At 40.0% G+C, this 25,444-nt stretch overlaps 3 protein-coding genes across 5 annotated transcripts; all 3 read left to right on the top strand.

The window, feature by feature from the left end:
* The first annotated feature begins 1,534 nt into the window (after positions 1-1,534).
* LOC145419381 (serine/threonine-protein kinase pim-1-like) lies at positions 1,535-11,234 on the top strand. 3 transcript variants are annotated; one of them, XM_080292987.1, is made up of 11 exons: positions 1,535-2,565; positions 3,978-4,051; positions 5,029-5,154; positions 6,192-6,428; positions 6,554-6,679; positions 6,803-6,897; positions 7,036-7,083; positions 7,168-7,386; positions 7,476-7,656; positions 7,743-7,913; positions 8,003-11,234. In XM_080292987.1, exons 3-11 carry the CDS (start codon positions 5,136-5,138, stop codon positions 8,092-8,094), a joined length of 1,188 nt encoding a protein of 395 aa, XP_080149113.1. In that variant the 5' UTR covers positions 1,535-2,565; positions 3,978-4,051; positions 5,029-5,135; the 3' UTR covers positions 8,095-11,234. The 3 variants fall into 3 exon arrangements, with proteins under 3 accessions (XP_080149113.1, XP_080149114.1, XP_080149112.1); XM_080292988.1 differs by having other exon boundaries at positions 4,975-5,154; XM_080292986.1 differs by lacking the exons at positions 1,535-2,565; positions 3,978-4,051; positions 5,029-5,154 and adding an exon at positions 5,425-5,794.
* An 827-nt stretch (positions 11,235-12,061) lies between these two features.
* On the top strand, positions 12,062-14,401 carry LOC113010759 (tripartite motif-containing protein 16-like). The gene has a single exon (XM_080292985.1). The coding sequence runs from the start codon at positions 12,271-12,273 to the stop codon at positions 13,930-13,932; it is 1,662 nt and encodes a 553-aa protein (XP_080149111.1). The 5' UTR covers positions 12,062-12,270; the 3' UTR covers positions 13,933-14,401.
* An 8,640-nt stretch (positions 14,402-23,041) lies between these two features.
* On the top strand, positions 23,042-25,433 carry LOC145421960 (tripartite motif-containing protein 16-like). Its single transcript, XM_080292984.1, has one exon. The coding sequence runs from the start codon at positions 23,300-23,302 to the stop codon at positions 24,962-24,964; it is 1,665 nt and encodes a 554-aa protein (XP_080149110.1). The 5' UTR covers positions 23,042-23,299; the 3' UTR covers positions 24,965-25,433.
* Positions 25,434-25,444: the final 11 nt, after the last annotated feature.

Genomic DNA, 25,444 nt, shown 5'->3' with positions numbered 1-25,444 from the left:
GACAAACTGAAAGTGATGCATCAAAGTGTAAGCAGCATTTTCCTGTTACAGCTGTTCTAGATGGAACTGATCTGATCTCCTTTATGTGCAGGTAGATATCCAGTGGGTTTGCTAAGGGTCACAGATGAGGGGCTGTGTGAGATGTTTAATGGGAAAGGAAATAAAACCATTGTTCCAGACCTGCAGCTAAGATACTCGAGTATCTTCAAATATGAAGCTGAGTATTACTTCCATACTTTCCTCCACTGCTGATGACCTTGTTACCTGCTGCTCCCTGTTAATGATCAGCCTCAGTTCTGATAGTAAACTGTTGGCTCTCTGGGGGGAAGAAAGAAGTTTGTATTTGTTTAAGATACAATGAAATCATATTTTGACATATTGGAAGATGACATGGAGCTGAAAAAATACTACAGGTATAAATGGAAACTACAGTTTATTTCTGTTATTTCCTGTGATAGTGTTTGTACACTCGCTCATGATAACTGTTCATTCAGCTGCTGTTTTTGTCTGCTGGACATCTTTAGCTTTCAGTAAGGATGCATTCATAGATCAGCACATCTTTTTGAACCACATTTCTTATGAGACTCAGAGTTTACACTTTGGAAATGTGGTGAGACCTGGGGTAGAAAGAGACTGAAGCCAGCTTCAACCTCGGCAGTTTTGTGTGTGTCTGAAGCAGAAAGATAAGAACTATGTGGCCAACTCATCACACACATAATCCTGAATCAGAAAAACAGCATCAAGTGTTGTAATTGTTAAACACAGAAGTGTGATTTATATCAAAGTCAAAGTCAGCTTTATTGTCAAGGACCATATACGTACAGTCATACACAAGAATTTGAAATTGCAATCCTCCCATGGCCCCCAGTGTACACTAAAACAATATAAAGATAAAAGGATAAAAATAAAATAAAAGTTTTATGCACAACACAATACAATACTATACAGTTATTTAAACAGCAGTGTCCAACACAATCATAGTGATTGTGGACAAGTTTGTGTGCAAGTGGGGGTGGGGCGGTCAGTGAAAAAGTAATAGTGTTGGGTCAGAGTTCATATGTTTGGGGGGTGGGGGGTTCAGAGGAAAGAGGTTAATGCAGGTCTGGAGTTCGTGTGTGAGAGCAGGGAGTGAATTCAGCATCCTGACAGCCTGATGGATGAAGCTGTCGCTCAGTCTGCTGGTTCTGGCCCGAAGGCTGTTCAGTCTCCTTCCTGATGGCAGCAAACTGAAGAAGGTGTTGGACGGATGAGTGGAGTCACCTGTGATGCAGATAGGGTTGCCAACCGTCCCTTAAAAAACGGAATGGTCCCGTATTTCGAAACAAAAGTACACGTCCCGTATTGAGCTAATAAGGGACCCACTGTGTCCCGCAATACAGTGAGAATCAAAAGTAGTCTATAAATGTTAATGGAATTAACGCTTTGTTTGAAAACATAATTCCCAGCCCCTCTCCTGCTTTGTGACCAATGAGCTGACAGCAAACTTATGACAATTCAGATTACCGCTCATCTCATTGGTCGAGGAAAGGTCGCTTACGGAGAAAATACCGGAAGACAACAGATGACCACAACAACAAGCATGGCCAACAGGGAAACAAACGCCGACACTGCGGTGCAAGTCTCGGACGACAGTACACCTGGGCAGTAAAGCTGGGCAGACACTGTGCGATTTTTTCAGTCACGTTATTCAGCTCCTGCTCAAACTGCACGATTGACGCGCAGTTGTTAGAAGTTGGTAGGTCACGATGCAGGTCTCACACTATACCGCCCGATGCTCTGATGCGACCTGAGCGCTCACACTGTGCGTCCATAAAATGAAGGTTATAACAGAAAATCTGTCGCTCGCTCGCTCTCTCTGTCTTTCACTCACACAGACACGCACACCACCAACATCAACTTTGCTAAATTGCTAATGAAAAACATGATCAGGCAGCTGTGATTGAGCAGCATGTAAATCCAACTATATTCACGGTTGTTGTGGTCGTGATAATTTTGTGATGCCACATCGAAAAGGCTCGGATGAGCTTTCCAAAGTTCTACAAGTTGTGCCTCCATCGCTTGTGTCCAGTTCACACGCTGCACAGCCGTGCTGCTCCGTCTTTTTCACCGACGTTTACGTGTTTGCGCGTGAGCAGTGTTAGCCGAGCGATTGATATCGGGAGCTGGTCGTGAGGTGTTAATCGCTTCTCGTTACCCCACGTATACTACACGATGCACGATGAAGGCCCAAATCGGGCCGATCACCAAATCGGTCGCACGACTCAAAAATCGGCTCAAAATGGGCCAAAAATCGCACAGTGTAAGCCCAGCATTAGAGCAGCAATGTTTGTTTGTTCAGACAAAGAAAAAAAAGGCTGCAAAAGTACAGGGAGGAATGGGAAAAGGAAAACACCTGGCTGGGAAAATGCACGATAACACCTATAAAGCGCACTGCACTGTGTGCCGGTGCACTTTTTCCATAGGCATGCTTCTAGTGGTGGGCACATGAAGAACATTAGGGGCGTGAAAGCTCGGAGAACCCTTAACCAATTTTTTGTCCACCAGGCCATGGCAGAAGCAGATATGGTATGTAAACACTGGTTTGTTTTTTTTCAAACCCTCTGGTTAAGGTTAATATGGGCATGTGCAGTGAATATCAGCGCTATGTGGCCAGAAGTGTGATAATATAATTTATTTTGTGTAATAAACAACTGCAAGGATAGATGATTACAACAAATAGATGACTAATACATAAAAGTAATACATAGATTAATAATGATGATGAGTTATGATGCGTAATCATGGGAACAAGTGGGTTTACAAACAGGAGCAGCTGATTAGCATTAGAAAAGCTGAAATAATACCTCAACTGAAGCCAATTGTACTAAATGCACTATATGTGCACTGTTACAAGAATATTTTTCGTTCTATTGTTTTCTATTAATTTATATAATTTTAAGTTAAGCAGGACAGAGTTCTTTTAAAGAAAGATTTACTTATATTCTCAAAAGTTAAGCATGACAGGCTTCTGTTTAAGAAAGAGACCTGTTTTACTGTGTTAATGTTGTCATTTTGAGCTAAAAATAAATGGCTAAATGATCATTTGTTTCCCATATGGTCATATCACAAAGAATATGCATCTGCTTAAATCAAATTCAAGTCAAATGGTTAAAAAATAATTTCACACACAAAAAAAGGGCTACAAAATTCACCACACTGGGAAGGGTGAACTGGGTTGCCTGGCCCTGGCCACGAGGTGTCTCTTATTTATTTTTCAGGGAGTTGGCAACCCTACATAGCAGCCACCCAGCCCAGCTCTAGAATTTTCTTTTCCTCCCTTGATCTGATGAGGAGTGTTGTTCTTGTGCCCACTGCCAGCTGGAAACTTGGGTACATTTAATATGAGCCGCTGTAGATAAGTTTATGAAACATTTGTACTTGAAACTGATGTTTTAATGTGTTGTTAGACAGAGAAGTCATGAGCCGAATCCGACAGGCATTGGCCATTGCATGAACTCCTCTGGGGAGTTAGCTTGCAGCACATGTTCAAATTGAATGTTCTGGGTCTTATTATGTTGCAGCGAGATTCAAATCCACAACTGCGATGTTTTTGTTAAGGAAGAAAGCTAAATGTTCTAAAATATGTGAATGAAGTTATTACCGGGCTGGATAGCAGACTGTTAGCAAGCTAGCAGCTAAGGAAACCTGGCTACCTTTCCAATATGGCGGCTGATACAAGGTCAAATATCAAGATTATGTGCTTTTGCCTAAGAAAATTTGGTTAACAGCATTTATTTTTTCTGTTAATATTTTTTATATGGACCAGCCTGTACCTTTATGATGTTAAGACTGCTAGATGAGCTGTTAGTGACACTGAGTTAGTCATGACTATGCTTTCTGTGTTTTTTCCCTCCCCTTTTGGTATCCTGTTCCTGCTGGATGAACCACTTCATGATCATCCTCATCTGATGACTCCGCTGCGCTATCCTGCCTGGTAGATTCTCCTTGCTGCAGGTGTATGCTTCTGCCAGCTGGATGCTGTTACTGGATAGTACACTGTTCCAATGGAGCGGTAGGAACAAATTGAAACACACTAAAAGAAAAGGGTTATTGTTTAAAATTGTGTTTTAATAAATGTGTTAATGTTAATTAAGTGTTCATTGTGTGCTGGAGGTCCTACTGGTCCTATGGTGGAGCAGCTACTACCTCTCCTTTAAGAAACTTGCCTCTGATGGGATACAGATATTTGGGACACATTTCAATTCTTGTAAGGGTTTAAAAAATACACAAACTTGGAAGAGTTGACTGGATTTGTACAAAATGAGATGGCTGGCAATGGAAAGATGCAATTCGATTGTTACATGTTTAACTCTTTAAAGCCGGTCGGAGCGGGCACGCTCTGTTTTGCGTAACTATTTTTAAATCCCTGTTGAACCGGGAACCGCGTAAGCTAGCGCAATAATTTTTTTGCATATGAAACCAGAGGAGTTGTACTTACATCTTATGCCATCAGCTTGTCCTAGGTCACGGTTTCCTTCCACATACAGCTTTGCAAAAATTGCATAAAAAGCGCTTGCAGTAACAAAAACATAATATTCCAGAAACACGCTTTGCCGATCCGATCAGCTGTTCGTATTCCAGATGTATTTAATTTTCAATCAAGATGGCAGAGCTGTAATCATGCTCTAAAATTATATATTGTAATATGACAATTGTAAAGTTACTTAACCTGTGAGTCCTTGGTAAAGACATTCTCTTCAAAGTGAGCGCTGCAAAGATGAGATGCAAGTTTCAAGTACATCCTTCTTATGTTAGCTAGCCACTAGTTCAGTCTCTGTGCTACACCATCACCTACAGGACAACTGCAAAACAACAACAACAACAACAAAGAACAAAAATACAAAACATGTAGTTAAGATGATGGTTTTTAATTAGCTGCTGTAAAACAATGTAATAACAATAAATAAATGCAACATGACATTAACTGCTTTTTAGGTAAGTACTTTATGTACTTTTGGAGAACTGTTAGATCATCCATGTTTTCTACAGTCATTGGTTTGCTGGACAAAGTGGCCCACCCGAGGGGTTCCCTGCCATTGACCAGCAAGCCACCCTGGCTGAGGATCATCTGATTGCCAAGGCAGAAGGAGCAGAGCATGCCAGGCAGTCATGGAGGTACAGCATCCTAATAAGGTGTCAAGGGGGTATACACCAGGCTTTGGTGGACACGGGCTGCGCACAGCTCCTGGTTCACCAAACCCCGCTTTGCCCCGGGACATTATTGGTGTTGCAGTGGGTGGAGGTTACATGTGTACATGGGGGCATTCACAGACAAAACACATGGAATAAAGGCTGCAGTCAGTTATATTTTATCTCAGATAAACTAGTCAGTGTTTATTAGTGTTTGCTCAACTAGAAGTCTAGCATCCACACATCAAGTCTTTAAACAAATAATGAAAGGATAATGAAAGAAAGTTTAATGTGAAATTACTGAATTATATGAAATATTATGGCTTTGTCTGCCAGAGTGTTTTTCTTTAAACTACTTGGAACACTTTTACTGGCAGTCAGTGATGTCACTAAAAGGCAAGCTTCTTATGTTGTGTTGCCATAGTCTCCGGAGTTTACTTTTAAAGCTCACTTACAGAACTGACTTATACAGCTTAGTTAGAAAAGTCAAGCATCCAGACATTTGAAGGACTATTCACTCATTAAGGTGACATTTTCTATTTTAAAAGTTCTCAAAAAATTAAAATGAAAAAGGAAACAAGAAAAGTTACGACTGAGGCAGATAAGAAAGATCCAGGAGATCAAGGTAAGTAAAATAATAAAATCAAATCCTGGTAAAATCCAAATCCTAGAAACGTTGACACTGTGTGAATCGTTTTTCGAGCAATTGAATCATATGTTTGATTGAAAATAGCTTTAATACAAGATGTCTAATCAAAGAAAGGTTACTGGGGCACTTTGTCTTTTGGTAAAATAATGTGACAGGTTTATTCTTGGACTCAACAGTAAAAACAGAGCAACAAGTGTCATCAAGATCTAAGACTTAGTAAACCTAGTATCAATTCGCACTGGTCAGTTTTTTTATCCCAAGAATAAACTTGTGATAATTTAAGCAAAAGCAATTTCAAATTCTTTGCCATCAAACTGCTTCCAGTCCTGATGTCGGGGACTCTTTTTCACCACTGTGTTGTTGTCGTTTATAGATTGTAAGAGCAGGACTGCTAAAAGAAAGGCCAGTCCTGAAAAGAAGACCCCAATAAAAAGGAGGAGGGTCGCTGAGCAGGCTGCTCCTTCCACCAGCTCAGATGTGGTCAAAGGAGTGAAGCGCAAGGTTGTGCAAGATGAAGAGGGCACAACAAAGAAAGCAAAGAAGGCTAAACTTCTCGACCACATGAGCGGTGACAAGGAGCAAGCATCCTCCTTGTTGGACTCTGGTAAAGGTAGGCTAATTAGTTGAATAAGGGGGTAGATTAAGTGTGGTTGCTAGGTTTAAGATATTAGTGTTTAGTGTTTGTGTCTATCATCCAGTGAGCTGATGTGCTTTTGTTGTTTTCCACATCTCCAGACTTGAACAACAAACAGGTGTGCGCAAAAAATGGCAAAAGAAAGGCCACGGGAGACAACAGAGAGCCACCCAAGAAAAAAAAAAGGAATGTGGACCAGGACAAAAAATCAGTGGCAGACCAAAAACGTAAGTAGCAAGCAGCTTGGGTTTTATATTCAGGGGAAGGGCAAAAGGAACATTTATGCTACAGAGGAGAGTAATTTGTGTCACAGCTGTAATAAAACAAGATTTGTTGTTTTGTCTATTCAGGTGAATTCCAAGCCAGATATGTGGAGGAGCACCAGCTCGGAGAAGGAGGCTGCGGAGCAGTGTTTGCTGGCTACCGGATAGAAGATCGTTTTCCAGTAAGTGTTCAGATGATGGTAGTAAGACAGGCAGTAACGCAGATAATGGATAATATCGTAAACTGAGACGTCTGCTGTGTTTCCACCTTTCATTATGTCATACTGAGGAAATGCTCACCAATGCTCTGTGTCTTCTAGGTTGCCATCAAACACATTCCCAAAAATAAAGTCTACTGCAAAGTGGCGGTAAGCGTCCAACACTTGAATCAGTTTTACATTACTGGATTGAATGCGGCGTTCCTCATCATCCACTTTGTTGTAACATTTCAGGATGAAAGCGGGAAGAAGCTCTCAGTGGAAGTGGCCATTATGGTTAAACTTGCAGGTGAAGCAGAAGGGTCAGTGGGAATATCTGCACCTGTGTCCTTGCTGGAGTGGTTCGACCTTGGCAAAGAGCTGATCCTGGTGCTGGAGAGACCTGTCCCTGCTGTGGACCTGCAAAAATACAAAGCAGAACATGGAAGAACTTTGACAGAGGACAAGGCCAAGGTAGGTTGACTGGGAGAGCCTTAGACTGTACAGCATTCAATCAAGGCAGAAAAGCATTAACTCATTATTGTGTTTTTCATCTTTTCCAGGTCATTCTGAAGCAACTAGTTGATGCTGTAAAGGAACTTGAGGATAAACACATCTTTCATCGGGACATCAAGGGACAAAACATTCTGATTGAGACCGGCTCAGATGTGCCTCGAGTTCGCATCATTGACTTTGGACTGAGCTGCTTTGTTAAGCAGCGATCTCTGTATCGCGTCTTCTATGGTAACATATTCTGCTCCTGCTTTTCACAGATGTAACAATTTGTGTCTTTTGTTTTAGAAGAAATTGCAATTGTGTCTGTTTGTTAGGCACTCCTCTTCACATCCCTCCCGAGTGGTACATTAGGAGCTGCTACAGGTGTGGACCCACCACGGTGTGGCAAATGGGAGTGGTGTTGTATGAAGCGCTTCATGCACGATACTTTAGTACCGCGAGGTTCCTCACAAAGCAACTGAGCATCAAAAAGCGTCTGTCCACAGGTAAGAAAACTTCACACTTCCAGATTCACTGATGCCTTGGATCACTAGAACTATCATCTTCATCTTTTTGATCTTTTCTTTCTTTCAAGAATGCCGGGATTTCTTGGACGCATGTTTAGCTTTAGTCCCAGAGAAGCGCCCAACACTGGAGGAGCTCCAGCTTCACCCCTGGCTAAGATAACACACACAAACACACAATTCACACCTTATCATATAAGTATGATACGTTGTAGTAACTTCCTTTCTTTTTTCTGTTGGACAGGAATAGATAGAATGGGTCAATCTTAAAAAATAAATAAATAAAAATTTAGCTTTTTTGGAGTTCCTGTAACCCCCCCAGCCATCCCAGGAAAGGGGATCTCTCTTTGAATGGGCTTTCCCGAGGTTTCTTCCCATCGATCTGGCCCCCTGGGGAGTTTTTCCTCGTCTTCATAGAGAGCTTGGGCTGGGTCAGGAGCTCCATCAAAACTGTCTTTATTTGATGACATTAAAGTCATCAAATAAAGATGTGTTTTACTTAAAGTAAAATTTGATCAAAATAAAACTTGTTTAATTCATCTTTGCTGAGGATTCTCCTTCATTACTATTTTGTTTTGTTTTGTTTTTACCCATGGTGCATTTTGACAAATAAGAAAACTGAATGAGGTTAAAGTGTGCACAAAGACAGTCACACTGCAAATGATCTGAAGACTTGCATCTGTTGCTCTAACCCCCAACTAGTTTAGACAGATTTCCTGGTTCTACCAGAGGTTTTTTCCTTCAAGAAGGGAGTTCTTCCTTCCCACTGTTGCTGAGTGTTTGCTCATAGTGGGTTGTAAAAGCATAAAAGTTAATAAGAGGCATTCATAGCAGAGTTATCACAGCGGGAACTATATAGCTTAAATGTACAATTTCTACAGGACGAATTATAACTTCATTATGTTTAAAAGCTCCTGTGGATAATTACTCCTATTTGTAACTTTACACAAGAGAAAGTTTGCTGTCACACTATTTATAACAGGTTGGATTTTGTCCTCTGAGTTGAGCCTTTGGTTGCAGTTTATTGAAGAATTTCCTCTAAAGTAGCTGTTGATAAAGATTTAAAGTCCTGTTTATATACAGAAATATGCTTTAGTTCGTGTTTTTTTACATGTCTGCCTCAGTGGATCAGTAGAAGATCTGGCACAGGAAACTAGATGATGAAAAAAGGGTATGAATACACATATATATCTATATAGATACAGATATATATACACACACACACACAGGTTGCAACGTAGTATTTTCATTTTTTCTTAGCACTTCTTTAACGTCTTGGTGCAAAAGAATACCTGCATTTGTGTGTAAAGAAATGTTACATATATACTCAAAACAGTTGGAAAAAAGAACTACAAATTTGGAAAGGAATTTATTCATGTTCTCACTCATAGATGGAGTACATGGTTTAAAAAACACTGAGGAAACAGATATGAGGCGGCTGTATCAACATAAAAACATTAATACAGTTAAAAATGAATAAAAAGTTGCACGCTTAAACTTATTTCTCTACAGTTTGTACAATTCATCCATGTAACAATAGGTTCTCTCTTAATATAGTAGTTAATTAAAATATCTTTACATAAAAATACATTTTTAAGTACTCTCCGGTGGAAGTCTGTTGTGGCTTATGTTTCTAAATGACACAACCATAAAGCAGCCCACAGAATATACAAATATGTCTTTGATAAGTGAATGTTGGCTCCCACAATGGCCTGTTAAGTTATTGCAAAAATAATTTACTGCATAATATGTCAGATTAGAACATGTTATAAGCACAAAACTGAAGGGGAAACAATAAAAACAAAAATGAAAAAACAAATACTAAATGAAGTTAAAGGATATTTCTTACTATACTATATAATTGTATAATGTTGCGTTTGATTGCAAATGAAAACCCACCAAGAAAAAAAGAAAGAAAGAAAAAGAGAGAATAGAGTTTAATTTATTCCAAACACATTCTTTTCTTTTATTTAAGCTGTAGCGAGATTCAAATGGACAAAAGAGAAAGAAAAATATTACAGATTTGTTTTATTAATCATGAATAAACTTTATTATACACAACTCTAAATTTCAGTTGGTCTTAGTCAGATGTGTTTTTAATTAAATCCTGCAACACTGTGCTCGCTGCCATCACTTTATATCTTAGTGTGCAATTCAAATATATACTTATTACAATATTTTTCCCCCTTAACTCTCAACTCGCGTGTTTAAAATGTCTGTGATCATATTTGTCCGTTGACTTCTGTCTGGGCCTCGAACGATTCATCAGACAGGTTGGCAGCCTCCAACTGATGCTCCAGACTTTCATCATCGCCTCTATTCTGATCAACTCTTATCTTAAACTTAGTGATGAACTCATTACTGGCCAGCGCGCCCTCCTTTTTAGGGCACATGGGCTTTGATAACAGCCGGCTTTCCAGTCGCTCTGCAAAGAAAATTCACAAAACATTTCTTATTTGGTAAGCTTGTTAACAAATTTTAGTTCAGTTTTGCTGAAAGTTATAGCATGCATCAGGTAAGAAGCAATTGGTTTTTAAAAAGCATATACATTCCCCAAAACATTTTTATTATGTGCATTCTGGAGAATAAAAGATTTTACACAATTTCCCTTTTTAAAGTAAAAAGATTATTAAGTCTAATTCTTACTTATTCAGTAGATTAAAGTACTGAAACATCATTATTCATAAAATATGCACATTACAAAATTAAAGTTATTCAAAAATTACTCAAGTACTTACTCCAATACTCACATTATTCAAGTAAATTTAATTTTTGCCAATGTAATGTCACATAAAATCTTAATCTGAATAAGGGATTTGAACCCCACTGTCACGGCCAGGGGATCAGCAGGCCGCTGACTAGTAGTGTTCTCTCTCTCGCTCTCTCGCCAGGGCGGAACTCATGGTGGGTTCACGCCCTCGGCCCACGCCCCTCTGAAGAGGAAACACCTGGGCCTCATCAGTGCAGCCAGCATTTAAGCCAGGGAGTGGCTTCTACTCATCGCTGGATCGTTGTGTGTGACTCGCGTCAGTGCAGCCCGGCTCTGAGCAAGTTCTCTTTTGCTTCCCTGTGCAAAACCTCTAACGTGTGTTTCCTTCTGTACATAGATCCCCTGGACCCGACTCTGCATTCCCCGAGCGGATTCCCTTTTTGTGTGAGTGTTTGGAGAGGAGCAAGTGTCTTTTCCCTACCTGCATTTCCCCGGAGCCTTTTCCCTGTCACCGCTTTGTATATAGCACTATCCCCTGCACTGTTTGTATATACACCTGGTGGAACTGTAATAAATACTGACTGTGCCTCTGAGTCCTGCGTGTGAGTCCTCAAGCGAACCGTGACACCCACACAGATGAGAGCTTAGCAGTGAAGCTCTCTCTTAAAGGGACGTCCACACACTGTCTGGGGATAGTCTCACCACCCGATCGTTGGGGGGGTCCTCTGTGCGGGGGTGAAGGTCTGTGCCTCAAAGCGAGCGAAGAATTTGTTTAGCTCATCCGGTAAAGACATGAAACCAATATTAAATTCAGTTCTTTTGAACTTGAACTTCTTATTTGTAAATATGTGTACAAATGGTTGGTTTTTTGTACTGTTTTTATCAATAAATCTCAGCAACAAAGGACCTACACCCATGTGTGTTGATTTCTCCCTAAGATGGCAAACTGAAACACTCCAAGTTGGTGACTTTTGGAGATTTATTTCCCTGGATGATTGAGAATGCATCAAGATGAAACACAAAAGGAAGTTCACAGCTTTTAGCAGCTCCCCCACCCCCTCATCCACACACCCCCACTCCCCTCCCTCCAGAATTCCCAGCTAACAACCCAATTTACATATGAATGACTAGCCAATTTAGCTTCCACTTGGCTGAAGCTAAAGCTTAGCTAAAAGCCTACCAGCCATTTGGCTGGTGGCGGGTTTTAAAGGTAGAAAGGTAGAAGCCTGGGACTCCTAGTGTTAAATGAACGATAAACAAAGGCCAAGAAAACTGAGTTAAACTCCTGAGTCTACTATATATTTGCACTATGAATAAATGAATTGTTAAACTTTAACTGGGTCAGACTTGTTACTGCATGCTGTAACCAAACATACCACACCCTGTATCAACTGATTGGCTCTTGATCGCTCTGTAAGAATATTTCTTTAGCGCCTCCCTTCACAGATGTGTCTGTATCAGGATGGGTCTAAACAACATGGTGTAAATGCAGTTGCTGGTGAGCCTCATTTCCTGTAGGAGGTGAACAAGAGCAGAGATCTGTTTCCCTTCAGAGCACAGAGGTTGTTTCTGTTCAGAGGAAGTGAAACTGTCGGACAGTCACTGAGAGACGGTGAAACGGCACAGCACATGAATCAAATGGATCAAACAAAAATCTGCTGTTCAGTCTGTTTGGATCTACTGAAGGATCCGGTGACTATTCCCTGTGGACACAGCTACTGCATGAACTGTATTAAAAGCTTCTGGGATGGAGAGGAAAAGAAGAAAATCTACAGCTGCCCTCAGTGCCGGAGGACTTTCACAGCAAGGCCTGTCCTGGAGAAAAACACCATGTTAGCAGATTTAGTGGAGGAGCTGAAGAAGACTGGACTCCAAGCTGCTCCTGCTGATCACTGCTATGCTGGACCTGAAGATGTGGCCTGTGATCTGTGCTCTGGCATGAAGCTAAAGGCTGTGAAATCCTGTCTAGTGTGTTTGGTCTCTTACTGTGAGAAACACCTTCAGCCACATTATGATGTGGTTCAATTAAAGAAACACAAGCTTGTGGAGCCCTCCAAGAAGCTCCAGGAGAACATCTGCTCTCGTCATGATGAGGTGATGAAGATGTTCTGTCGTACTGATCAGCAGAGTATCTGTTATCTCTGCCCTGTGGATGAACATAAAGGCCACGACACAGTCTCAGCTGCAGCAGAAAGGACTGAGAGGCAGAGAGAGCTGGAGGTGAGTCGACAAAACATCCAGCAGAGAATCCAGGACAGAGAGAAAGATGTGAAGCTGCTTCAACAGGAGGTGGAGGCCATCAATCAGTCTGCTGATCAAACAGTGGAGCACAGTGAGAAGATCTTCACTGAGCTGATCCATCTCATCCAGAAAAGAAGCTCTGATGTGAAGCAGCAGATCAGATCCCAGCAGGAAACTGAAGTGAGTCGAGTCAAAGAGCTTCAGGAGAAGCTGGAGCAGGAGATCACTGAGCTGAAGAGGAAAGATGCTGAGCTGAAGCAGCTCTCACACACAGAGGATCACATCCAGTTTCTACACAACTACCCCTCACTGTCAGCACTCATCGAGTCTACAGACTTATCCTGCATCAATATCCGTCCTCTGAGGTATTTTGAGGATGTGACAGCAGCTGTGTCAGAGGTCAGAGATAAACTACAGGACATTCTGAGAGAGGAATGGACAAACATCTCACTGACAGTCACTGAAGTGGATGTTTTACTGTCAGACCCACCAGAGCCAAAGACCAGAGCTGGATTCTTAAAATATTCATGTGAAATCACACTGGATCCAAACACAGCGTACAAACAGCTGTTATTATCAGAGGGGAACAGAAAAGTAACAGTAGTGTATCAACAACAGTCTTATTCTGATCATCCAGACAGATTCACTGGATCGTGGTCGGTCCTGAGTAGAGAGAGTCTGACTGGACGTTGTTACTGGGAGGTGGAGTGGAGAGGGGGAGGAGTTGATGTAGCAGTCGCATACAAGAATATCAGCAGAGCAGGGAGTGATTGTAGATTTGCACGTAATGACAAATCTTGGTCATTAGAGTGTTACAACAACAGTTTTACATTTTGGTACAACAACATCCAAACTCGTGTCTCAGGTCCTCATTCCTCCAGAGTAGGAGTGTACCTGGATCACAGAGCAGGTATTTTGTCCTTCTACAGCGTCTCTGAAACCATGACTCTCCTCCACAGAGTCCAGACCACATTCACTCAGCCGCTCTATGCTGGACTTTGGCTTTACTATAATTATGGAGACACAGCTGAGTTGATTAAGCTCAAATAGACTGAAGTCTTTCATATTTTGGGTTTAAATCTGTATTTTAGTTTCATTTTATTTTCTCTCCATCATTTCTGCACAGAGATCAGCTGTCAGTCAAACATTATGGGTGGTACCTCCACATCTTCTAGTTGTTCTCTTGATGTTTCTCAGTTTTTAAAGGAGATCTTTCCTGTGACTGTTTATGGAGGCTATCACTGCTCATCATCATTTTGATTTACTAAAATATTTCTCCACATGAAAATGTAAACTTCTCTATCCTCTAAATGTTTCTGGAATATTTGTATTGAAAAATGTCGACATTTCTCTTTATGAGTATGGCAGACCATGTGTGTGTGTTTGTGTTTGTTTTGGTCAAAATCATCAAACAAATGAGGAAAAACTGTGATTCTAATGAATGAATTCATATATTGTGTTGATGTTTTATTGTGTGAATAAACTGGAAGGTTTGACTATAAATCAAACTTTGAACAAAGTCTTTTCTTCTGTCTTCATTCCAGGATCTCACTCAAATCTGATGCAGAAAATATGAAACTAATCTGAGAGAATAACTGAAGCAGTTTTCCTCCTGAAGCATCACAAAGTTCAGAGTTCATGTTTAGAGCAGAAGATTCAGCAGTCGCTCTGTGACCTTTCAACTTTCTTCACTAAAACAGCTTCATTACAGAGAAACAAGTCACATTTTCTTCATGTTCTTAAGTCCTTTCAAATGTTTTAATGGTCCTTGAATGCAGCATCAGTGTCGCAGGTTTAAAAGGTCACTTTCTGTTGTGTTCAAAGATTTCCTTCAGATATGGTCTTTAATCAGTAAAGCCAGTGATACAGCAGTGTCATTAGCTGTGTTATTGGCACCAGGCTGTGTTTATGTATGTATTTAATTCTGTCTGAGGATGTCTTCAGCATGAAATGATCATTTGCTCAGCTGCTGTGTCTCATCTCTTATCAGACATTGGTTGGAACAGAGTTTTGTTGCTGACCATCTGACAAGAGGGTGAAGAAAAGCTTCAGGCTTCATTTGGACACTACGTTGGACAGAAGTCTCCACAAAAATGACTCAGAAACACAAATATTATTAATGAAAGTCCAAATGTCAAAAAGGGGTCATACATGATCCTGAGAAATGTCCTTGAACATTTGAACATGAGTCAGAGGGTTGTCAGGTTTCTACACTGCATCGTGGCATCAAGCCTGAGATGTCTGTGGAAACAAGTATGGAGGACACAAATGCACAGACGCAGTCGAGCTGTTTACTGCTGATGAGGAAGGAAAATAGTCTGTTGGATATTAAAGCAGCATTTATTAGAGTAAGAACAGATACTTGTGTCCTTCATTTGATCCCCGTCAATTTACAGAAGACTTAAGGACCCTTTGACTTCTAACATACAGCTGCATGTTTACAATTTTATTATTGATTTATTTCTAGCAAAGCGAGACTTTACTGATTAAAGACATATAATCAGACATATTACTGTTACTCTCTGAAAAAGACTCACATAAAGCAGATTTATCACAAGCAAACATCAAGACACATCCTTCATGGCTTAAAGTTGCAGTGGGACTCTTTCGCCATCTGGTGGTTGTAACAGTTATGACAACTGTTCCTGCATATATGTCCCTCCTCAGTGTGAAGAAGACTGGACTCCAAGCTGCTCCTGCTGATCACTGCGTGTTCCTCCTGTGTCTAAAATCTATTTCCATTATGAATCAGGAAACTGTTTGCACCAATCATAAAGCCAATAAAATACGTCACACACTAAGAAATAACAAAAAGGAATTGTGCATTTCAAGGAGATTTTTCCCTCGTTTTTTGAAATCATAAGAATACAAACTAATGCAAGACTGTCATGTTTTCATAAGTTTGTAGAGACACTGTTCTGTTGTATTCTAGGACATCAGTCACTTTTTAAATGCATGCTACTCCTCATAATCATCAGCATCATCATCAGCACCCATGACCTCCTTTTAGTCTTTGTTTTGTTATTTTTCAGAGTTCAGGAGACGTTCTTATGGGATTTCCACAGTGTACAAGTACTGTTTAGAGCCTTTACCTAAAAGAAAAGAGTAAAGTACAAAGTAGATTTACTCACTGCAGGAAAATAATGCCTCAATCTGATATATTGTCTTATATGACAAACTGAAAGTGATGCATCAAAGTGTAAGCAGCATTTTCCTGTTACAGCTGGTCTAGATGGAACTGATCTGATCTCCTTTATGTGCAGGTAGATATCCAGTGGGTTTGCTAAGGGTCACAGATGAGGGGCTGTGTGAGATGTTTAATGGGAAAGGAAATAAAACCATTGTTCCAGACCTGCAGCTAAGATACTCGAGTATCTTCAAATATGAAGCTGAGTATTACTTCCATACTTTCCTCCACTGCTGATGACCTTGTTACCTGCTGCTCCCTGTTAATGATCAGCCTCAGTTCTGATAGTAAACTGTTGGCTCTCTGGGGGGAAGAAAGAAGTTTGTATTTGTTTAAGATACAATGAAATCATATTTTGACATATTGGAAGATGACATGGAGCTGAAAAAATACTACAGGTATAAATGGAAACTACAGTTTATTTCTGTTATTTCCTGTGATAGTGTTTGTACACTCGCTCATGATAACTGTTCATTCAGCTGCTGTTTCTGTCTGCTGGACATCTTTAGCTTTCAGTAAGGATGCATTCATAGATCAGCACATCTTTTTGAACCACATTTCTTATGAGACTCAGAGTTTACATTTTGGAAATGTGGTGAGACCTGGGGTAGAAAGAGACTGAAGCTTCAACCTCGGCAGTTTTGTGTGTGTGTGAAGCAGAAAGATAAGAACTGTGTGGCCAACTCATCACACACACAATCCTGAATCAGAAAAACAGCATCAAGTGTTGTAATTGTTAAACACAGAAGTGTGATTTATATGTGGTTTTACTGATGGTTAACACAGTCGCACAAACACCTGAAACTGATCAAAATATAAAACAACATATTAAACATAAATATGTGCCAGTTACCAGAACTTATATGTGGTTTCACTGAGGTTTAATTATGCTCAGTTTATCAATACTCACTCATACAAAAGTTGGTTATGTCTTATTGATTATTTGGCTTTAGGTTTTCCAGTTTTCCAGCTGCTGCTGTTTAATGTTTGCCTGGGAAAAGAAATTTCAGTTAGTGTGGGAAGTTTGGTTAAGCTGGTGGAAAACAATACTGTTACACTGACCTTTTGGATAAGATTGTCTTACCTGTGGTTTCTCTGATGTGCACGACAAAACGGTTCATTACTCGAAGCTTTCATCACAGTCCTCTTTGGTGACATCTGGTGGACAAATATATGAAGAGCAGCTTGAGTCTGCAGCTTATAATGAACTGCTTCATTATGATTGCCCACTCTCCAGAGCTGACAGCTTGTGTTTGATGTCATGTGACAGTTCTGTGTGATATCGGGCTGATATGTTGCTTTGAACATGAATTTTCGGGGGGTGAAAAAATTATGTTATCATCAATCAATCATGTGGTCAGAAGAATCTGTGCTTACCTTGCAGGAATGTTTTCAATTGACAGATTGGGAAGTTTTTATTCAGTCTTGATGCTTTGGTGGATGTTAGCTCATATGCAGTTTTTGTAAAGACATGATTATACCCCTTAAGCGTGCTAAAGTGTACCCTAACAATAAGCCATGGGTCACCAAATGCATCAAATCCTGTTTAAGGAAAAAGAGACAGGCTTTTAAAGAGGGGGCTGTTACTGACTTTCAGGGAGTCACCAAAGACTTGAAAATCGAGCTCTTGAAAGCAAAACAGATCTACAAAAACCTTCTTGAAAGAAAATTTGCTGCAAAAGATTTTGGGTCTGCCTGGACTTGTATGAAAACCATATCAGGGTTTCAAAATCCCCAGAGCAGCAGTCAGATCATTGTAGACGGTTTTAAGTCAGACAGAGATTTGAATATGCTTGATGCTCGTTTTAGTTCTTCTGAACTGAAACAGAAACTGAAAGATACTCAACACTTCATCACTGAACTCAGCGATGTCCAAAAGGCCTTTCATACAGTTAATGTGAACAAGAGCCAGGGCCCTGATAACATTAGTGCCGCCTAATTAAATCTTGTGCTAAAGAGCTCAGTCCTAAATTTCAGCTTATTTTCAATAAATCCTTTCAAATACAAAATGTGCCCTCGCTTTGGAAGGAAGCTGTCGTCGTTCATGTCCCTAAATCTAGTCGTCCAAACGTCCTGAATGACTTCAGGCCTGTTGCCTCACCTGAGTTGTCATGAAAGTCTTTGAAAAAATCCTCAGAAATGTGATTATGGAAGAGATTGAATATCAGCTGGATCCAATGCAATTTGCGTACAGGCCCAACAGAGGAGTGCAGGACGCGCTTTGGACTAAATCTGATTCTTAAACATGTAGAGAGTAAAGGGACTTTTGCAAGACTTCTTTTCATTGATTTTTCTTCTGCTTTTAATACAATACAGCCCCATATTTTAATGAAAAGACTTTTAGAAGAGTTTGAAATCAGGAAAAACCTGGTTTGCTGGATTTTAGATCTTTTAACTGACAGGTCACAAAGAGTGAGAATAAATGGGGTTCTGTCTGACCCAGTGTTCTCCTCCACAGCTTCTCCTCCAGGGTCTCTTATCGCCCTTATTATTCATTCTCTTTACAAACACGTGTCAGAGCAGATATGAAAACAGGGCCATCATTAAATTTACAGATGACTTTGTTATTGTCAGCTTACTGAAAGAGGGTGAAACTCACCATAGTCCAATCATTGATTAGTTTGTTCAGTGGTGGGAGGAGTCTTATCTCCAATTGAACATATCTAAAACAAAAGATAGGGTTATTGATTTTAGGAAACAACTAAATGGGCACAGAGTCACTTTAATTAAAGGTCAGAAAATAGAGCAAGTGCAATCATATAAATATCTTGGGACCATAATCAATGAAAAACTGAACTTTTATTGCAAATCGGTCTGTAAAAAGGGTCACCAGTGCCTTTACTGCCTCAGGAAACTTGCTCATTTCCACATTGAGCGAAAGATTTTAACTTTGTTTTCTTGTTCTTTTATTGAGTCTGTTTTATCTTTTTGTTTGGTGCCATGGTTCAGTCAGACCTCTGTCACAGAGAAAAATTGACTGAATTAGTGAGTGAGATGGTCCAGTCGTCTGATAGATGAGTCACAGGCCTGTTTAGACTCCCTGTACTCTAAACAGGTACCACAGATGGCTTAATCAATCCTTAAAAATGGTTCCCATCCTCTACGGGGTGGATTTAGCTTCTTTCTTCAGGACGGAGGTTTCTAGTTCCAAGATGCAGGACAAAGCATTATAAAAACAGCTTTGTCCCTGCTGCTGTCACTGAACTCAAGAAGAATTGTTTTTGATTTGATTCACTTTGTTTAATTAAAATATGTGTTTTGTCAGGTTTCATTAGGTGTGTGTGTTTGTGAAGGGAGGCCAAATGCTATCATTGTTCTGTAAAGCAAATTTACCTGTGGGTATAAATAAAGTAACCTTAACTTAAAGCTTATAGGAGGTTGTGAGGTCACTGCCTCCACCTGATTATGTAATTAACCAGCAGACTGGTACGTTTATATATAATATACTATAAGTTATATCATTATAATTATGTGTACATCATATTTCTTATGTACATTTTAGACCTGGGAGCAGAAATGCTGATGAACTGGTTTTTATTGAGGAACAGGCAGAGCGTCCTCTCTTCCTGGCTCCATGTCTATAATTATGTCACACACTGATTCGCTCACACAAAATCACCAAAACACGGCACAAATCCCACCAATGGTTCAATTCCTTATAAATCTTTGAATCAGGTACTGAAGCAGTGACGTGCTGAATGAAGCTTCAGACGTCATTGATCACGTGACTCTGTTCAGTCAAACCAAGCCTCAGCACAGCGTTTCTGAAGCAGTGTGTTGATTTTTTGACACACGTGCCGGAGCTTCAGCTTCAAACGGGCCGTCACCATCAGAGTTGCTGGAACCATGTCCCACTACTGGCTACTCTGTTTTATTCTGTGTTAAGTTTTTGAATGTGAATTTTCTGTGTTAAGAATAACAAAGAAAATGTAATGAAGTGATTTTAAAGTTTAAACTTTGTGTTAAATCTTGTAAGTCAGAGAGAGAGAGAGAGATGAGGTGTGGGTGCACATCAGATGATCAAATGTCAACAACCTGATTGGCCCAAGTATGAAGATGTGGCGTCCAGTGAGGGAAGGGGGGAGAAAGGGTGAGCAGGTATAAAAGTGAGGTGAAGAAGAGATTCGGGGTTCTTCCCTTTTGTCCTCTGTGAGATGAGCAGTTCAGAAGTTTGGATCTAAGAGGTTCACAGTTAAAATTCCAGCAGAGACGCTAAAAGGAGAACCACAGTCCAACCTGTGAATGTTTTTAACCCTTTGTGAAACAACAAAGGCATAAATATGATCATATAAATATCATCTACTGGGTCAGACTCATAGGATCAGGGATTAGAACTCCTTTTATCAGAGAGATGAAATCTACTTCCTGTACAGGGTTTTTTTGTGGGCCTAGCGATCGACAGAAACTAGAGTCAATAAAAAAACTGGACATTGGCTCAATGTGTGTGTGGCACAGGCAAACAAGGACTGAGCGCTGTGTAGTCCCACATAAAGTCAGACACCTGGTCACCCTAGGTGGACCATGGCATGGTCTATATGGAGGATACAGACACTGCTGAAAACATGACTCTGTCTGGTTTAGATGATCAAATGTCTTTACTTTAGGAGGCTGTGGCTCAGAGTACATTCACATAATGCCTTTGAATAAATGTAAAAAGCTTGTTTTGCTCCTGCTTTGATTTCTTTGTCCAGGTAGAAATTCTGCTTTTTGCCTCTAAAATCTGAAACAGTTTGAAACAAAGTTTGGCGCTCTAATCCTCTCTGTGTTTGTCCTTTGGTCAGATGGTGATATTGAATGAAATATTCCAGTATTCAGTAGCTCAGCAGCTTTGTAACATGTGGTTTTGCACACTGTTCAAACCTCAGATGTTTGTGTAAACAAGTGTGGAGGACACAAACTCACGGGGGGAGGAACGACATTTACTGTTGATGTGTCTGACATTTAGTCTCCATGAGTTCTCATAAGACTGAAGAACTCTGTGATCTCTAACATGCAGCTGTATGTTTTGAAATCATGTGTCTCATTCTCTGGACTTTACTAGACAACGAGTGAAGAACATATAACGAATATCATCTTTAAAGTGATGAATAATAACTCTGCCTCTGTGTCTTCATAAAAAGATCGTACTTCTGAAAGGTCAGAGGGCAGCATCCACTCTGGTTTTACACAGTTTTGCAGCTTTAGCTCTTCTGAAGTTCAGCACCTGCTTTTTCAACCAATCAGAAGCCAGTATTGTAGAGAGTTCATATTTCATTTCATGCAATTGAATAATTTTGAATGTTTAGGTGAATATTTATATTTAGAGTATTTTCTCGATCAGTGTCTTCAGTCCTGACCCTGAGTGCGTACGTTTAAAAATAAAGTGATATAACTTCTTTTACATTACTGTGAACTTCTTGTACAGTTTGACAGCTGATTGTTGTCGTGTTTGTCGTCATATGAAGATCGTTTCCTAAAGAGGACTGAACAGTCATTTAGCCTCTGGCTCCATCCATGAATCTGATGTTTGCTGTATAATCTGTGCTGTTAATAGTGTAATGGAACATATAATTTGCACATATAATTTCATATGTAATTATGATGATCTTTACCCATTAAGATTTTAAATGAAACGATAAACAAAGGCCAAGAAAACTGAGTTAAACTCCTGAGTCTACTATATATTTGCACCATGAAGAAATGAATTCTTTGCACCTGTAATAAATAATCAAATATATCAAATTATCATCAATTATTTAAATAAAAAGAACCATCGCTCCAAACAAAACAACAATTAAACAGAGAGTCCTATAAAACTTCAATTTCAAACATCCACGTAAAGTTAAACTATTAAACTTTAACTGGGTCAGACTTGTTACTGCATGTTGTGGGTCATTCTTACTATTCGGTGCCATTTGAGTCCTAATGACATAATATGGTATATTTAGTGTAAAACTTGTCTAATGCTTATTTCTAAACCATTTTCTTGTATGTTTAACCCCCCTCTACCATAGAACACATTGATATATACACAGGATAAATACATTAAAAGTAAATTACTTTTATTTTAGCACAAGTCACTAAAGTACTATGTCCCCAGTCATGCTTGCTCGACTTCAGTTACAAATATAACTTAAAAAAAAAAAAAAAAATCTAGATTTTTCATCATTTCTGGATTGGCTTATTTCTAATGTTCCTCATCAAATGTTCTTTTTTATTATTAATGCATGTTTAATACTTAAAATCTTTAAAAAATGTTGTGTCCCTGAATCAACTGTCACCCCTGTTACTCTGATAAGAATTCCATAGAACACATCACCTGATTATTCTTTTAGTCACATGACACTCCCGGATGTAACATATTTTGGAGGGAAAACTTTCAAGAAGAAGACGAGTAAGTACCACTCTTTAATCAACCCTTTTTTCAATGTTTTAGCAAGATTTTGTAATGTGGCAAAGCATAACACGTCCAACCTGTTACGCTTATTAATAGTGGAAACAATTTTTTTTTTGTAATTTTTATAATATGGCTAATAAACATGTTAAAAATGGTTCTTAGTGGTCACCATGTACTAGCTTGTTGTTCATCATACTAGTAGTAATGGCTAAGTTTAGCATAAAATCTCCCCCCTGTTACCGTCACCCCTGTTATTGCTATGCACTGTAACATGAAATTTCCTTGCAGATTTTAAAAAGGGACATTGTAGCTTTTAGAAAATGTAAATATTACTATAACTGTGTATTCAAAACAGTTATTAATAGAAAATTGAATGTCCTGTAACAGGGTGGACATTTGGCACGTCATGGGTAAAGACTTTGATTTTAAAAAATATTATAATATAATATCCTTAGCTGGACCAATACATTTTTCTTATAGGTTGAAAATCCCTCTTTTAGATGAAATGTTAAAATAATTCAAAATTTTGTATTTTTTGATGAAGAGTGATCACACTGAAATGGCACCGAATAGTAGGAATGACTCTTGTAACCAAACATACCACACCCTGCATCATGTGATTGGCTCTTGGTCGCTCTGTAAGAATATTTCTTTAGTGCCTCCCTTCACAGATGTGTCTGTATCAGGATGGGTCTAAACAACATGGTGTAAATGCAGTTGCTGGTGAGCCTCATTTCCTGTAGGAGGTGAACAAGAGCAGAGATCTGTTTCCCTTCAGAGCACAGAGGTTGTTTCTGTTCAGAGGAAGTGAAACTGTCTGACAGTCACTGAGAGACGGTGAAACGGCACAGCACATGAATCAAATGGACCAAACAAAATTCTGCTGTTCAGTCTGTTTGGATCTACTGAAGGATCCGGTGACTATTCCCTGTGGACACAGCTACTGCATGAACTGTATTAAAAGCTTCTGGGATGAAGAGGAAAAGAAGAAAATCTACAGCTGCCCTCAGTGCCGGAGGACTTTCACAGCAAGGCCTGTCCTGGAGAAAAGCACTATGTTAGCAGATTTAGTGGAGGAGCTGAAGAAGACTGGACTCCAAGCTGCTCCTGCTGATCACTGCTATGCTGGACCTGAAGATGTGGCCTGTGATGTCTGCACTGGAAGAAAAATGAAAGCCTTTAAGTCCTGTCTGGTGTGTTTGGTCTCTTACTGTGAGAAACACCTTCAGCCACATTATGAAGTAGCTCCATTAAAGAAACACAAGCTGGTGGAGCCCTCCAAGAAGCTCCAGGAGAACATCTGCTCTCGTCATGATGAGGTGATGAAGATGTTCTGCCGTACTGATCAGCAGAGTATCTGTTATCTCTGCTCTGTGGATGAACATAAAGGCCACGACACAGTCTCAGCTGCAGCAGAAAGGACTGAGAGGCAGAGAGAGCTGGAGGTGAGTCGACAAAACATCCAGCAGAGAATCCAGGACAGAGAGAAAGATGTGAAGCTGCTTCAACAGGAGGTGGAGGCCATCAATCAGTCTGCTGATCAAACAGTGGAGCACAGTGAGAAGATCTTCACTGAGCTGATCCATCTCATCCAGAAAAGAAGCTCTGATGTGAAGCAGCAGATCAGATCCCAGCAGGAAACTGAAGTGAGTCGAGTCAAAGAGCTTCAGGAGAAGCTGGAGCAGGAGATCACTGAGCTGAAGAGGAAAGATGCTGAGCTGAAGCAGCTCTCACACACAGAGGATCACATCCAGTTTCTACACAACTACCCCTCACTGTCAGCACTCAGTGAGTCTACAGACTCATCCAGCATCAATATCCGTCCTCTGAGCTACTTTGAGGATGTGACAGCAGCTGTGTCAGAGGTCAGAGATAAACTACAGGACATTCTGAGAGAGGAATGGACAAACATCTCACTGACAGTCACTGAAGTGGATGTTTTACTGTCAGATCCACCAGAGCCAAAGACCAGAGCTGGATTCTTAAAATATTCATGTGAAATCACACTGGATCCAAACACAGCAAACAAAAAGCTGTTATTATCAGAGGGGAACAGAAAAGCAACAGCAATGAATCAACAACAGTCTTATTCTGATCATCCAGACAGATTCACTGGATGGTGGCAGGTCCTGAGTAGAGAGAGTCTGACTGGACGTTGTTACTGGGAGGTGGAGTGGAGAGGGATAGGAGTTCGAGTAGCAGTCGCATACAAGAATATCAGCAGAGCAGGGAGTGAGATTGAATGTGGATTTGGATGTAATGACAAATCTTGGGCATTAGATTATTACAACAACAGTTATACATTTTGGTACAACAACATCCAAACTCCTGTCTCAGGTCCTCGTTCCTCCAGAGTAGGAGTGTACCTGGATCACAGAGCAGGTATTTTGTCCTTCTACAGCGTCTCTGAAACCATGACTCTCCTCCACAGAGTCCAGACCACATTCACTCAGCCGCTCTATGCTGGTCTGAGGATTTATGTTTATGGAGCCACCGCTGAGTTGATTAAAGTGAAATAGACTGAAGTCTTTCATATTGTGGGTTTAAATCTGTATTTTAGTTTCATTTTATTTTCTCTCCATCATTTCTGCACAGAGATCAGCTGTCAGTCAAACATTATGGGTGGTACCTCCACATCTTCTAGTTGTTCTCTTGATGTTTCTGAGTTTTTAAAGGAGATCTTTCCTGTGACTGTTTATGGAGGCTATCACTGCTCATCATCATTTTGATTTACTAAAATATTTCTCCACATGAAAATGTAAACTTCTCTATCCTCTAAATGTTTCTGGAATATTTGTATTGAAAAATGTCGACATTTCTCTTTATGAGTATGGCAGACCATGTGTGTGTGTTTGTGTTTGTTTTTGTCAAAATCATCAAACAAATGAGGAAAAACTGTGATTTTAATGAATGAATTCATATATTGTGTTGATGTTTTATTGTGTGAATAAACTGGAAGGTTTGACTATAAATCAAACTTTGAACAAAGTCTTTTCTTC

The sequence above is a fragment of the Astatotilapia calliptera genome, chromosome 18, assembly GCF_964374335.1.
Source record: "Astatotilapia calliptera chromosome 18, fAstCal68.1, whole genome shotgun sequence".
Classification (NCBI taxonomy): domain Eukaryota; kingdom Metazoa; phylum Chordata; class Actinopteri; order Cichliformes; family Cichlidae; genus Astatotilapia; species Astatotilapia calliptera.
The sequence above is the reverse complement of the archived record's forward strand: the minus strand, read 5'-3'. Positions and strand labels throughout refer to the sequence as shown.